Source organism: Symsagittifera roscoffensis, chromosome 9 (assembly GCF_963678635.1).
Source record: "Symsagittifera roscoffensis chromosome 9, txSymRosc1.1, whole genome shotgun sequence".
In the NCBI taxonomy this organism is placed as follows: Eukaryota; Metazoa; Xenacoelomorpha; order Acoela; family Convolutidae; genus Symsagittifera; species Symsagittifera roscoffensis.
The window spans coordinates 41,791,380-41,807,619 of NC_087070.1; the positions used below are offsets into that span (position 1 = coordinate 41,791,380).

The window sequence follows — 16,240 nt, forward strand, 5'->3', positions numbered from 1 at the left end:
TTTAAAGCGTGGCAGAAATGTCAAACACCATCGCGAGATTGAACCATTTGCCTGGCTATGATCCTTTTTAAGATTCTGTAATCTTAAGAAAGAATTTGAACCTGTTATTGTTTGACAGACTAAACATTTAAATACTCGATTGATCCAGAGTCAAGGTTTTTTAGTTTTTGTCACTAACTTTGTTTAATTCAAACTTATTATTAATATTACTGACAACCCTAGGAACTTTGAATTTTAAACGCATGTTTTTTCTTTTTAGGCTATCAATAAGCGAATAACAGAACTGATATGATACTGCGATGGAATAATTTCTTTTGTATTACGAACTTTGGACCCAAAAAATGATACTTTTTATATAGGAAAAACTATTTTGATTGATTTACTGCGGTCTCCTAAAACACTGAACACTTTGGCACATTTTACGTCATCCATTTTGGCTTATCAACCTTACAATTCTGATAGGAAAACTTCTAAAACTGCCCAAAACCTTGTTCACTGTCTGTTTGATTTTTTTTTCAGTTTGCCCACAACGCAAAAATTATGGCAAAAAAGGCCATTATAGTGGTTTAGGACCTCGGAACAGTTTTTAGCCCGACGTATTAAAGTGTCAAAATTTTCATCGAAAATTTACCCTCCTGTCATAAAAAAACCCTAGCATGAAGTGTTTGACAACTATCTCGCTGCAAATGGTCATCCTTAGAATAGTTTAGAACATTTGTTTGCCGACGATATCCAGACAATTTGTTCACACCTCATTTACAAATTACCCGTACGGTATGTTTTCACCTCAAATTTCGAGTCTCCTGTGGACATCTGATGTCAACTTTCAATTGGCTTTAAGCTATTTCGTTTCATTGTTCCGCCGTTCAAAAAAGTGACAGAAAGTTTGATCTCGGGGTGAATTTTTTATCCATTCAAATTAACATTATTTGACTGCATTTATATTATCATGCGAAAGGTAATGTTGTTTTGAGCTCAAATTTAAACCCACTTTTCCTAAAGTTATAGGGGTTTAACTATTGTCATTTTAGGACAATTAACGCACGATCTATTTCGTGCTATCAAAGTTCAAGCGGAGATTTTGTACGTTTTAGAAATTGCTCCAAATTGAATTGAGGCAAGCGCTACTCCATAGACCTCAAAAGGAAGTCTGGATCTTAAAGGCCTTGCACTGATACGATCGGTCTTGTTTTACTTATGCTGCTAAATTATCAAAACCGATAGATACATCAAATAAACATTTATTTCCAAATCAGATCTTTTTTCTTGTTTTGAAGAGTTTATCATAAAAATTGAATTCGATCAAAGACAACCATAAATTGTAGCGGCGAGCGGCAGCTGAAACATTTATTATTAAATTCATTGATACAAAATTTACATGGAAAGATATTTCTCTATTTATTAAATTGTGATAATAAACAAAAACAATATTATGCTTATTGGACAATTTGTAATATTCATCCTGATTGATTAATAACTGGAGTATTTCAGGAGTTGTTTGAAGTAGTCTTTTCATTCCGTTGTTTTTTCTAAGTTCGGTTGTTTTTTCATGAGGGTGTACGCGTATAGAGAAACTGGCAGGGTGATTGATTAAATTCTTTTCATTCCATCTGCTCGTCTAACACTAGACACCAAATGAGGTGCTGCACCGTCCGTCATTAAACTCGAGAAATAAAAACAAAACAAAACAGACGCGACAGCATTCTCCAGGTTTCATCCAAAAAATTAGTAATTTGTTCAATTGTTTCAAGGAAAAGGTTGACAGGAAAAAACGAAAACATCTAGCATATCAAAGACATTGGGTTGCATAACTGGGTCGAGTTGAAAATGATAGAAATACATAGATAGATTAGAATAGGAGAGATAATAACATCTCTTTTGTTGCTCATCTAAACACTCTTCTCACTATTTATTGAGATTGGGTCAGGTCAAGTTTGTGTAGGTAAAAAAGAAACATTTAATAACGACGGCCACGAGTTTTTCCCAGTTTCCTTCATTGGCAGAATAGAAGCTAGGAGTAGCTTAAGACACCCGACTGATGCGAGGAGAGGAGAAGCCTGCCCCCTTAACAGCTGCTGGCTCAGTCTCCCGCCCGCCCGCCCGCCGGGTGAAGATAGAATCAAATCAATCGGGGTGAACATTAAGTGATCATATAAAAATAAAGGAGCAAAGCAAAGTAAAAAACAAACGCACCTCCATGTATTCTAAAAGCAACCGTCTCATAAAATGTACTCTGCAGATTTGAGGACTAATACCTCATCGGAGCTGCAAATCAAAATAATTCCGACAAAAACGTCCGTTTTAATGGTAAGATGTTCTAGTTGGGAGAAAGGAGCGAACTAGGCCCATAAAATGGCATCCCTTACTATGCCTGAAGACTTTGTTGTTTCACGCAATACTAGCCTCTAGGTTGACTTCTTATCTTTCAAGCAGCGATACCGTGTGAGGTGGTACTACGCTATAACAACGTCGTCCAACATAGGCGATGTACGCTAATCCGCAAATAATGACTCCCTCCTCAAATGATCTCGCCACGCAATCAAGGACGTTGACGGGCTTCACTTCATTTTACTGCTGCAATTCCCTTCAACGCGTTTTCCTCGCTCAACTTAATTTATCATATTTTTCAAACGAGCCAAGCTTTTATTTACAAGTAATAAACGATTAATTAAGCTTTCCGATGTGAATTTGAATGCATTCAATTGGATAATTTATATTCTGTATATATTAAGGACAGCCGAGCCACAGTTTTTTTACTAACTAAAACATTAAGATGAACAAAGAAAAGGTCATTTCCAATATCTGTTGTTTTCGTTGTGCGCGAAATAATCAATGTAACTGAAGAGTGACTTCCAGGGGGAAATACGTATGAGCCATGAAACTGAATTGTTGCGAAGAGCACAAAAATTGGAATGAGAATGTTTGATTTCGTGAATTCAGTTTGAAATAAAAGCAACCCGAAAAAAGTAGAATAAGTTGCCCAGCTATAGAGAAAAGCTAAACAAGCTAATAATTTTCTTCGAAATAGGAAATTTAAATAAGGAAGAAATTAGCGCTTGCTGTCGCCACCAGGTTCCATCAGCGACTGCTTTGTAAAAATGGTAAGAGATAATAAGCTGTTTCCTATTCCTGCAATTGGGGAAACAAGGGATCGAAAACTAATCAACGCCACTTTTGATGCCTGAAACAAACAGAGAACTAACTAGAAGCAATGTATTGCGCCTTGTATTTTGGCCTTCGTGTAATTTAGTCTGAAAAACGGAAAATTTCAGATCAGTTTTTTGATCACCTAATCCGAAACCACACCTGACCCAGGGTTTTTCTTTGAGGTAAAGAAAATAATCCATTAGGAAAAGACCGAAAAAAAAACGAATCCTTAGTTCCTTTTTAACTCTTTAGAACGGTCGGAACAATAAAAATACACAAAATCTACATTTAAAAAAAGCAAAAACAAACAGAGCCAACAGACAGTTGGAAACCAGTAAATAAACGCAAGTAAATAGAAAAAATGCTGACTGTTTTTTGAAACAATCTCAACTTTCGAAAAAAAGATAAGATGGCCTTAAGCTCTTTGAATTTCTTGAAACAATTAGAGAAAACTAGATCAACAAGTAAAATTTGTATTTGGCTGGAAACTTTGATAATTAAAATCCATTTTCGAAGTCGATCATGGTTTTTTGCGACTTTTACACTTTTGCTGTTCAATAGTGGAGTTTGCATTTCTTGTAACAAAGGAAATTGACTGATAGAAAACAAAAAGCAAACGAAAAAATAATTTTGAGCCTGAATGAGTTTTAGACTTCAGCTGAAAAAACAAATTTCATCAAGACCTACTATAGAGTCTGAACTACGTTCATCGACTCTTACTTAAACCTACTAATTGTAGCCAACAAACAATTGACAGGGAGGTGAAGTGCTTTTTCGCACCCTCAGCGTTATCATACTACACAAATGTAGCATTGCAAGCCGGCGTACAGAAAATTAGACGCAAGCCATTACGCCGATAAAAAAGTTAAAACTTCTACAAAATTTTAATAGGTTTACCTCGAAAAACGTTCAATTTGAGGCGAAACAAGTTGAGAAACACAACCTCTAGCGTTAATTAGGCATTCAGAAAAACTTCTAAAGCGGCCATTAAACCGACAATACTCGGGCAGACGCCAGTTAGGCAAAATTAAGATAATTGCCATAAAAACCTTTGTAAGTAAAAGCAACTCGAAGCCCAGTCCTTGGCCAACGGACATGAAAAAAAGGCTAATTTTAATCAAACGCAATATTAGGTGACTACCACGATATAACACTTTTGAGCATAAAAGGAAAACAAAATTATGCTAAATCAGGGTTGGTAAATTTACAAATTGCAGGATTCCGCTGATCCCAGAAACATCATCGTTGTGGCAACTGAGCCGGCAACAATTAGGCTGAACAAAAAAATGCCAAATTTTTTGATACCATACCGAAACTTTTCGAGTTTGCAATAAGAAACCTGTCCTGGCCGGATTCGAACTCTGATTGCTGTCGGCCCAGTGATTCACGTCTTACCGCCAGACCACGCGTCCCAGAGAAGACGAAGAATTTGAATTTAAAAGATTTACAAGGAGGCGAAGCTGCGCTCTGCAAAAACCGGAAAAAAACGGTCAAAATTAGCTCAAGCTGACTGAAGAAAGAACAGGTAGAAAATAAACTTCGTAAAATTAAACTTTTGTGTACCGGAATCACATCCCGCCCGGAGATGGTGAGTCTCTTGTTCTCGCATTAAGAAGTAGTAGCCAACAAAAAATCCGATGAAACATGCTATTATATAGCCGTATCGGAATTTAAACTACCGCGATAACTCTCGAAGTAGTTTTTCAGCTGACCTAGATTGTCTTCTTCCAAAGTAAAAACCTAGCGAAAGTGAGGCTTCATACCACTTGCGATACAAAAATGAACGACGTGATTCAAATCAAATACGAAAAATTGTTTGTCAATAAAAAATCAAAATTATAAAAAACAGAAGCTAAGAGTATCAGGAACAAACTACATGCAGTATTAGACTAAATAAGGAGCTTTCAAAATGCTAGAAAGAAGCAAAATTTTCGAACAAAGGTCCTTTCTGCAGAACAAGGCCGGCAAAAATTAGCAGACATATCGGTATCTAAACTTTTCAGTTTCCAAAAAAAAAACAGATCTCGACTGGTTACGCAATCCTGACTTTGTCGTCCTAAGCACTTGGAAGTAAACTGATATTTCAAAACAAGTCGGGCTACGGGACTTAAGCCAACAAAAATAAACAGACGAACGATATGGTCCGAAAAAAAGCGGGTCGCGTTCGGATTCAAACTACAACTTTTTGCCGTCTCAAGCAGTTGTGTTAACTCTAAGCAAAATGCGCTGGATGATTGATTGACTTGGCATTTATAATTATCGAGCGGTAAAAAAGCCAAAAAAACATAAAGAAAACCTTCAAGTCGAAAAAAACTCTAAAACAGAACATTTAAAGTCTCCTTATCGTAAGAACGCAAACAAAAACACAGTTTTCGGTTATCGAACGGGGCAAACGAAGTCGCTACAACATAAGCCGAAACCTTTTGAGCCAAAAAAAAACAGAAAATGAAATGAGATTTAACATCTAGCGTAGATTAAAATTACAACCAGCATAAAAAGCAAATTTCAATTAGGCCGAATATAAAAAAGCTGACATGCTCAAAATATTTCTGTTGCAACAGAAAGGCACAGTAGATGAATGAGTCTAGGAGATGAGTCCTGCGAACAAAGTTAATTACCGTAAAAAAGTCTTGTACCCGACTGAAATACCTTGGTTTATCGCAAGGGTTATCACAAATCAGTTTAGAGCTCATTCAAGGTGCTTTAATGTTGTAAAAAAAAACAAACGATTGGCGAAAATGTCTTGACCATTGAGCCATATGCCCGTGCTGTTTTCCAAACAAAAGCCAACAATAAAGCGGATACTGAGCCGCAGCTTATGCTTGAAGAGTCAGTAGTTGAAAAAGAGTGAGCTCGTGGTATAACTCGTGATATTGCTCATAAAGCAGCGCGAAACGATGCAGCTAATGTTTTAAATGTATCCAACGGGACGATCAGCAGTACAGTAACACTGAGCAACAGTTGTATAGGACTAGGTCGCTCGCGAAAGTTAAGTTCTTACTTGTTTTAGGGGATAGTTATGGTGAAAGATTTCAGATAGATGTGTTGTATGAACATCTCAACGTTTAGTCTTCTTTGTGTGCCTTCTTTATAATAAAGCAGATGATGCATTGCTGTTTTCGAGTTGTGCTGATGTTTTTTGTTGGATGGTTATTCAGATAGCGTTTCCATTTCATTTATTGTCTTCTTCTTTTATTGACGTCCTCGTCTTGATCCCATTAGCTTTTTGAGGTCAGTAGGGTTTGTTCCCTCCCGCGGCTGAGTTGTTTAGGTTGTTCGAATCTTTCCTGGGCGGCATCCGCTCGTTGACCTTGTCTAACTCTTTCGCCTCCTCAAAGCCCGCAATTTTCCGAGTTGGATCAAATCCAATTAACGCTGAAATCAATCAACATTCGATTTTCTAACTTCAAATTAAAGGCGCCAGTTGAGCTGAAAAAGCTATTTAAATGCCATAGAATGAGAAAAATAAACAGATCATGAAAAGCAATAACATGTTCATCAGCTTTTATTAATTGTTCATCACTTGACTTTTCTCATCCTATGATCCTCAATAGCTCCTCCACGCGCCCAGCTTCCAAGCGTCCTTTCAAAATACATAGTTGCACGCCGCAAAAACAGAGGGGTGTGATTATGATACTAAAAAGCGTGCAAAGTACAAACAAGTCATATAATGATTATATCGACTAAAAAATATCAAACCAAATTGCATTGGATGACAATCAACATGCAGCATTCCTACTTTAGAACAAATGCTTTTCTGCCTTTCAAAATGGAAATTTGACTTAATTTTGAATAAATTAGTTCAATATTTTAGTTTGCTCAGTTAGTTTGTCATTAGTGAAAAGGGGTTTAGCAAACTGAAATGGGTTAATCGTGCACAATCAGTATGCAAAAATGACAAAATTGTAATTTAGACAATGAGTTTTCTCAAATTAATTCCAACTGAAGCAGTAGTTAACTTAGCAACCGCTCCTCAATTCCAAGAACTTCTAGTTCGTGTATTGCTATTCCAAAATCAATCGGGTAAAACACAGCAGTGATCAGTAGACTTAGTAGCACTGAATTTCAAACAGATTCACTAAGAGTTTCAACAAGTTTTTTTTCTTCAAATTAATCACATTTTTAATCTCGCCAGGTAGGCTCCCTTCAACAAGAACATCAACAAAAACCCATATATGATACCAGTACCACAACCACAACTAGACCACTCAATCCGACGTCCGCAGCTGAACTTTTAACTCAAACTGATAATTGTCGTAGTTCATAAGTGGTATGTCGTGTTAAACCAGTAATTAATTAATTTAGCCAACAGAAAGTTGGAAAAGCCTTAATAAACTCACTCAGGCAAAAAAACTTAATGAATTTTTCTAAATTTCTAGTCTACAATAAATTACACCATGTCAACTTTTTTGATTTAAAGAATTATGACATTTAATCAAATTAATCCCTAATGAACGATCTTAACGACCGCTGATCTTAAGAATAAAATGCACCAAAGCAACAAAATCATTGACTTTTTTTGGTGCAAATTCTATTTTTGTTGTTGAAGGGCGTAATAGTAGTTCCACTTAAAAATTTAAATTTAAAATTTAGCTTCAAAAAAGGGCTACAAAAAACTTTTCGAAGTCGAAAAAAGAGAGTCAACAAACTTTCACTTTTCCTGGAAAAACCAAAAGAGCGAAAATTCACTTAGTTAATTGGCCTTAAATTATTATTATTGTTTTGATTATTAATTAAAATCAGAAAAGAGCAGAGAAATTGCATGACGCGACTCAACTTAACGGTCAGTGGCACAGACTGTCCGAGCTCCTCATTTGGAGAGCTGCCTTTCTACCTCCTATTTTGAATTCATTACACATACTAGCATGTCAGCCTATGATTGTTCTGACAAATATAACATCCGAATCGAACAGCCGAAAAAATCATAACAGTCGATCAATTGTGCCGAATCATAACAGCCGCGAAGCTGTTTGAGCGCGCAGATACTTCAAGTAATGGCAGAAACACCAAAAAAAGAGATTCGTTCTTATATTACAACACTTGAGTTTTCAATATCATATTGTAATGGCAATTTCAATTTGTTCTTGTTTCAGTTTTTCAAAGATTTCAACTAAAAAAATGCAAGTTGGATTTGATCATTCTGTGCCAAAGATCAAATCCAACCGTGAACTTTAGTACCGCTAGCATATGGCCAAACAAAAACGAAGACTTTAGTGGGAAATAAGTTTAATTGACGCTTCGGTGATGAATTTGGTTGTCGATGCAGGAATGATTCGTTTCAGCTGTGCTATAAACATTCAACTATAGCTTCTTATTGCATTCCCAGTGATATAACATGAAGTGATGAAAGGATAGGAACCAATTCGGTTCCGATTTTCAATACTGAGCGAAGTTTTGGGTTTACCAGGGTGTGCACAGGCAGTAATTTATGAAAAAGACTAGCGACCTTTTTTTAGGGCAGCCATTTTGAAGTTTTGGAGCTCTGCCGAAACCAGAATGACAATTTGAATGTGACAGCGAAAATGTTGTTTTGAGTAGGAACTTTCTAGAAGTTTTTCTTCGACGTGTGCTCCCCTCTCAAAATTAGTGTATTTGGTACGAAAGGCGCCTTTCGAAAATTCTATTTCAGAACTGGTTGTCGTAAAATAGTACCATAGGGGGAAACCTTTGGAAAAATTTGGATTCTGAGTCCGCTAGAGAGTGTAACGTACTTTTTCGTAAACCAATACCATTAGAATCAAACCTTTTGATTGCATAAAACTTATTAACTGTCATTCCTGCAGTCAATTTCTATTTACCAGTAACGAAATGCTGCCAATTTTTCAAATACAACTCAAAAGCCTGGTTTGAGGATTAATGCCTTACAAGACATTCGCATTTATTGGAGGCTCAGTCTAGAATGAGATATATTCACTACCCACAAGGTATCTTCTGTGTATTATTTTACGATAACCATTTTGGCCTACTAACTTTTAAGCCGCTTATATAAACTAAATTCAAGAATAAATCATAAATCCCGTGCCATAAATGCAAATGATTGTTCAAACACTTCGCAAAATTGGATCTTTTTGTTTAGGAGAGTTGAAAAAATCAATTTTGTCGGCATATAAAAAAGAACATAGCCAACAGACAGTCACTTTTTTCTGTTTACTTGCGTTCATTGACTCTTTTCCAACTGTTTTTCGAAAATATTTCTACTTTCAAATTTCAAAGAAAAAAATAAATGGTCTTAAAGCTCTTTAAATTTCTGGAACCATTTCTGATTGACACTTTTTTGTTAAAAGTAACTCAATTTGAGAAAACTGGATCAATAAGTAAACTTTTTATTTCGCTGGGAGATCTGATAATTAAATTCCACTTTTCGAACTTAGAAGTCGATCACGTTTTTTGTGACCTTTACACTTTTGCTGTTCGATAGTGGAGTTTGCCTTCCTTTTAACAAAGGAAATGAACTAACTTGAAAAGAAATCAAAAGTCAGACCGCGAAAAGTAAACTTGAGCCTGAACAAATTAAGAATTTTCCTGGAAAAAAAATCGCGACTTAAATAGAAGTCTGAACTACGTTCATCGAATCTTACAAACAGGCTTGAAAATACGTTCATCATCGACCGTCCCGGCAAAAACCTAAATCTTCCCCTGTTAAAAAAAAACTCGAATTCTTTTTAACTCGAATTCTTTTGAAATGGCAACTTTATGTTCTTAAGTTTGAAACCGAATCGTCGTTGATGTATTCAGCCAATTAAATTTTCAAGCAACACTCGAGCAAACTTGGAAGCCTCGCGGTTTGAAACAATGACATTGCAGTTGCATCATCATTTATCATCATGTCATGGCATTAGAGTTGGTTGGATGGTAAGCATGGCTCAATTCAATTAAATTCAGGTCATCGAGAAAAGAAATTAGAAGAGAGTCAAAGTTGAGAAGAAGCACAGAGCATTTCAATTAGCAGTGGCAAACGAACGCCCTAGTCAAAACAACACCACCCAAGTATAACAGAAATAAAGAAAGCTGCAAAAATACGAAACTTCATTTCTAACTGCATGCAAGCTCATTTTTGAAAATTTTTCCCGCAAATAGTTCAGAGTTTTAACTTTTAGCAACTTCCTTCATTTTTGCTAATTTCGGACCTATTTCTAACTCAGTTTTTTTTCAATTCGGGACGTTGAATGCTCAATAATTTTCCCATTTTTCGATGCTTCTGAAGCGGTAATGAAGTTTTGCCTAGGAAAAGGTGTTTTAGGATTTTTTTGGATTGTTCAGACACAAAATTTTCGCAGTTAAATCCATAGTGAGTATCAAAATTAAACACTCAGCACAATCAAACCCAGATCTTCGCGATCCTTAAAAATTCAATTTCCTACGCGCTTCTTAGTTATATTGATAGTTAAGCCAGGCATTATTATATCTGTTTTAGGGCTGGTCTGATAAAAACTGATTGTCCTCTTTGACACCAAGAGAGAGAGAGAGAGGCCACGCGTAGTGTGGGGCTCCTAAGAAAACAGGATTTATCTGTTGAAACGAAAAAAGAAAATTTATATTTCAATCAACAACCGAAAAAAAACAGAGTTAGAAACGCTACCCGAAACACCAGCATCTTCATTACTGAAGAAATTAGCGGAGCGCAATCATTTGCAAAATTATCTTCAAAAATCAAGAAGTGGTTTTTAGATGCCTGTATCCTCAAGCACCTTAGCATTACATACATATGTACGTCCAACACTGCAGAATCACGATTCACTTTCCAACACCTCGAATTCCAAAAAAGCAATAGACTACACTTGCATTTGAAAATTCACAGCTTTATTGTAGAACTTAGATTATTTCATTGGTTCCTATCAAAATTTTCATACAGTTAGCCACCTCGCTATCTTCAGTTGACAATTTCTGAATTCAGGCATGAAATGGTTTTATTATGAGTTTGAATGGTGGTGGCGGTGATGATTTTGCGCTCGGACGTATTTTATAATATGGTAGGGATCTCTTTAACTACATCCTCCCTCGGGTACCTATAGTAACGAATATCCCCCCCCCCCCCCCCCATAAAAAATAAGCATGTGAGATTATATTCCTAGAAACGAATCTCCTCTCCCCCTTTAGCAAAAGGGGGATATAGTTAAAGAGTTCCTATGGTAATAAAAAGATAAGGGTCCTTGGGTTATACAGCCCAAACTAGACATAAAAATCATTCCAACCACATCATTAAAAATCTAGCTCTTCAACCCTCGTCACCCCACTCCCAACAGTGTCAAGAGCAATTTTATGCTGTACCCATTGGTTTCACTAGAAGTTTTTGTAATTGGGTAAATAACCCACAAGCCAATTTGACGACAAATGGACAACTTAAACTGAATTGAAAATATAAAATGAGAACCAGTTGCTGAGCACTTAAAATGTTTCTACTATGATTTCTAGAGAAATTCAACTTCGAAGGAAAAATTGAAGCTTAAATTTTTCTGATTTAGTTTCTGTTTAGTAAGGAGCGATTAGCTAAGGCGGGTGCCGGACATAAAGCCGATGGGACTTCAAGCCGAATCGTAGAAGAAGGACTTCAAGCCGAACAATTTGACAAAGAGTCAAGAAATATGATTAATAAGAAAACTGTTTTAAAGCATTTCTGAATTTCATGAGCTTTCTTTATAAGTTATTGGCTTTTTCTTAAATATGAGCCTCTAATTGATCTTTAGGAATAAAATCCGGCTGACCTATCTGTTGTTACGAAGAACGCTTATTATGAACTTGCTTAAACTTTTGAAGATAAACATTTTACTGGTCAAAGATTGGCGCTTTGAGGTGCGTGTGAAGTTTAATTTTCGTCTTGAAGTCCCGTTGGCCTGTTGTCCTAGACCCAGCTAAGGCAAACAAACACCAACCAAAACAGAATTAATTGCAGCTAAAATAACGTAATAGTAGGATTGAATTCGAGGTTCAGTCTAATCATATTTCGTCGAATCGTAGAAGAATCATTTAGTTGGAAAATCTGAAAAATTCAGACCAATTTTCTCGACACGGAGAGAAATGTCTTGATTTTTATTTGAAACCGAATCACAAATGAACACAGGTTTTAATACGAATACATCCCTTTGAGTCGTCAACATCGGCCGAAAAAAAAACCTCGATAAGGGGGGGGGGGGGGTTGGGGGTGCGAGGGTGGTCTCAGAGAGCTCCAAGTGTTGTTAGAGTATTGAAATTGTTTTATTGGGCCATATAACCGAAGATAGGCCTTCTCTTTTGATGTTTGTATATTTGCGGCGGTGGCGGCAGTTGCTGGTGTTGTTGTTTTAGGTGTCTTACCATCATCTAAGGAGCGAGTGCCCCCTGAGAGCACCCCGATGGGCAACATGCCCGTGGGAGTGAGACCTTTCAAGGCCACTACTTTCTCACTCTCTTCCCTAAAGGCCACAATACAACACACATGTAATCTACTGTTTATACATATCAACTAATTTACAGACCACACTAACGTTAACACCACAATTCTGTCTAAGTGACAATTTGCAGATTTCAAAACTTAGCTAACACACGGTTGAAATCGCGTAGATGAAAAAGAAAACCAAAAACCAACTTTCGATTTTCATCGAAAACATCACCGAAGAATTTTCAATGATTGGCGCTTATGATAATGCTACAAATTGTCCCTTTCATCGAATTGTCACTACAAGTACACATTAGTCTTTTTCTTAATACTTGAATCTTTAATTTAATTATTAGCAATGTTACTAGCATATATGCACCAGAAAGCAATAGCTGATATTATTTTAATTTTCAGGTCAAATATTATATTTTCATCCCCCTCAAATGAAACAGAAAAAACATAAAACTTTAAGATCGTTAACTTATGTTACAATCATTATTTAATTATCATGAGCTTTTGAAAACAAAACGCCACACAGTGACGATAATAATCTCGATCATTTTACGGACCCCGATAATTGATATTGAAAAAACTCTGGGCAATCTAGCCTCTATAGGAAGACTAGAGGCTGATTCATCTTATGCACTTAATGTTTTTCACTTACCCTGAACATAGCCAACAAACAGTTGGAAAAGAGTCATGAAGTCAAGACAAAAAAACGACCGTTTTTCGAAAAAATTTCTACTTTCAAATTTCAAAGAAAAAAATAAATGGTCTTAAAGCTCTTTAAATTTCTGGAACAATTTCTGATTGACACTTTTTTTTGAGTTTGACACAGTAACTCAATTTGAGAAAACTGGATCAATAAGTAAACTTTTTATTTCGCTGGGAGATCTGATAATTAAATTCCATTTTCGAACTTAGAAGTCGATCACGTTTTTCGTGACCTTTACACTTTTGCTGTTCGATAGTGGAGTTTGCCTTCCTTTTAACAAAGGAAATGAACTAACTTGAAAAGAAATCAAGTCAGACCGTGAAAAGTAGATTTGAGCCTGAACAAATTAAGAATTTTCCTGCAAAAAAACTAAAAAATCACTAAGACCTATATAAGTTCATGACCCTTAATAAGTGACACCATTTTTCTACTAAACCATACTTTGACTAACTAGTTGGTTCAGTCAAACTCGAGATCAAATCTCTAACAACACCATTCAAACACCCGCAAAATGAAAGCATAATTGATTGGAAAACCCTGTTATGTATTACCCGCAACCTATCCTATGCTTAACCTGAAATTGAAGTTAGGTTAAAATCCAGTTGGAATTAATGACATGATTCATTGTCAAAATTACAAATTGCCAATAACACATATGATTGTACACTAACAATTCAACTTTGAATGGAAAACCATCAAATCATTAAGCTTGCAGGTGGACATTTGCACTATTGAAGGGCTAATCATGGTTGAGAATGTATATGCCAACGGGGTAATAAACTTATGCCAAACCTGATCGTCTCAAAAAGATCCGAGAGAAAACATCCAGTTAGATCAAACATCCGATAGCCGGCACTTAATTCACCTAGATTTGGCATGAATTTGGGTATGAAAAAAAAACACGATCTATCAAACACCAGTCATTTCGTTCATAAAAATGGTATTTTTTAGAAATCAAAAATGGAATGTTCTACCCGTGTCGAACTACCACTAGTTTGCTATGGTTTTCTCATTAAAAGCTGCACCAGCCACTGAGTTCTCGACAGACCTGGATTTAAACAACAGAAGCCGCTAGCCATCCAAGTAGGACAGAATTTTTCGACCTCATTTGAAGGTCGTGCATTCAAACATTCTACCTGGACAGATGAGTGTGTTAACAAAAATTGTGACCAAATCTTTGATTTTTTTTTGAATCAGAATTAAAATGTGATACCACAGTTGACGATCTATGATCTTTCAAAAATCAACAAAAAACACCCTTCGCCACAGTTCTTTCCTATTTCATGAAGTGGTCGCAACAGCAATTGCATCGTTCAGACATTCGACATCTGCTTCGTTCCGGCAAACAACTGCTCTAACCTTTCGGACGTTTGACCTGTCTGATGTTTGCCCTTCTTTTTCACACTATGATTGATTGTTTTTGTTGATTGCATGAGTGCATATAGGTTGCAATTGAACATTGTCGTTCGTTTTGTGTGGTAACCATGATTACACTAAGGGTAGCAAAATAGCCCTGCAAAATCACTCCCTCCCCATTCAAAATCACATGAGCCAAGTTGTATGCAATATCCATCATGTGTTTGCATTGCTGCAGGTAATTCCCACCACTAGTAAACATTGTCATGTCCGATTCAGTGGGGCTCATTTTGCGTCTATTCTAATAATGCTCCTTCACTTCAAGGCTGTCACATTTGCTAATGCATTTTAGTAGAAGTCAGTCAGTCAGCAATGCAACCAATAGACTAATGCTTCACTTCATGTGGTCACTGTACTATTTTTAAGCCCAACTACCTTCCCTCGCTCTCAGAGTACTACGGGTAACATTCACCGCTTTTTACCAGCCCATTTCCCTAACTGCATCTTAAACTTTACATACCAAGCAAAGCGGACTGCAAACTTGCACTTTCAGATACTCCTCACAGGATTAATTTGAGAAAGGCTTCAATGACTCTTTCATATCACAAGATGAAAAGATGAACATGGGTACAAAAAAAGAAGTCTGCCCAGCTGGGCAAAAGGAAAGGGGCAGGTAAAAAGCAGTCGACGCAAATTCATCCCTCCCTCGGGGGCAAAGGAAAATCAAAATCACATTCAATCAGGAGACTTTCGTCTAAAACACCTGGTCAACAACATTCTACTTCATATAATATTATAAAACACGATTTGTGGTTGAAGCGATCCATTTACTCTAAATCTACTGCCCATACACTAAATGGTATTGCATTTGAATGGTTTCTCCGCCAAGTAGAGAGTAGATGATAAACTTCAACGGATAACTTCTGGTACAACAAGGCATTAATTGCATTGAATTCAGTGCATCGACATTGGGGACATATCAAAACCACGTTAACACGTTTTTTTTTTCGCCAGGACCAAGTTAGTTTCCAGCTACAGAACCAGCTGAAATTCATCATCACTTAAACATGGCCCCTCGCCGTTGTCTATTTAGCTTGCATTCAAATTCATTTCTCCAGTTGTTCTCTAACTCAGAGAGCTCATCGAAATATTACACTGTGAGCATATAGATTTTGTTGACTGAATGGTCGTCTAAGCAGATAGACAATTAATGGGGGGGGGGGGGGGGACTAGAGAAATGATTCAAATGATCAAACGTTTTAATAGTACTGAACAAGCCCATTCAACTGTTTGAGATTGTGTAAAATGTAATTGACCAGGTATTGGTATGCAAACTATGGTTTAGAAGAATCGATTCAACATAAATAGGACAACAGGTACGTATTAGAATAGTGAACGTTCCCTTCTGATCTACTGAAAAGCTACTGTACTATTACTGTTACGTTCTATTCAGTTCAGGTGCATTTGGAGGCACTGACGGTACAGGTACAATACATTTCACGGGACGACAAACTTAAATAACATTTCCTCCTTTCTAAATATAACTCTCCCCTTAACATTATGATTTGCATCTGAAGTGAAATCGCACTTAGCACTCCAGGCTAGAGACAGCCTTGCACGATGCTTAATTGATTTGAAAACGATCCCTTTTAGTATCCAAGAACATAGCC

The 16,240-nt window shown here is 36.6% G+C and overlaps 1 protein-coding gene across 7 annotated transcripts in view; it reads right to left on the minus strand.

The window, feature by feature from the left end:
- Nucleotides 1–1,279: 1,279 nt before the first annotated feature.
- Nucleotides 1,280–16,240, minus strand: part of LOC134853887 (protein phosphatase 3 catalytic subunit alpha-like) — a 59,816-nt gene continuing 44,855 nt past the window's right edge. For 3 of the 7 annotated variants that reach the window (XM_063869850.1, XM_063869847.1, XM_063869845.1), the window contains 3 exons: nucleotides 12,439–12,536; nucleotides 6,149–6,522; nucleotides 1,280–3,181 (listed from right to left, as the gene is read on the minus strand). In XM_063869850.1, the coding sequence (XP_063725920.1) occupies nucleotides 6,380–6,522; nucleotides 12,439–12,536 (241 nt within the window). In that variant the 3' untranslated portion in view covers nucleotides 1,280–3,181; nucleotides 6,149–6,379. Of the gene's footprint in view, nucleotides 3,182–6,148; nucleotides 6,523–12,438; nucleotides 12,537–16,240 lie in introns of those variants that run through there. The other 4 variants (XM_063869849.1, XM_063869848.1, XM_063869846.1 and 1 more) reach the window with 2 other exon arrangements.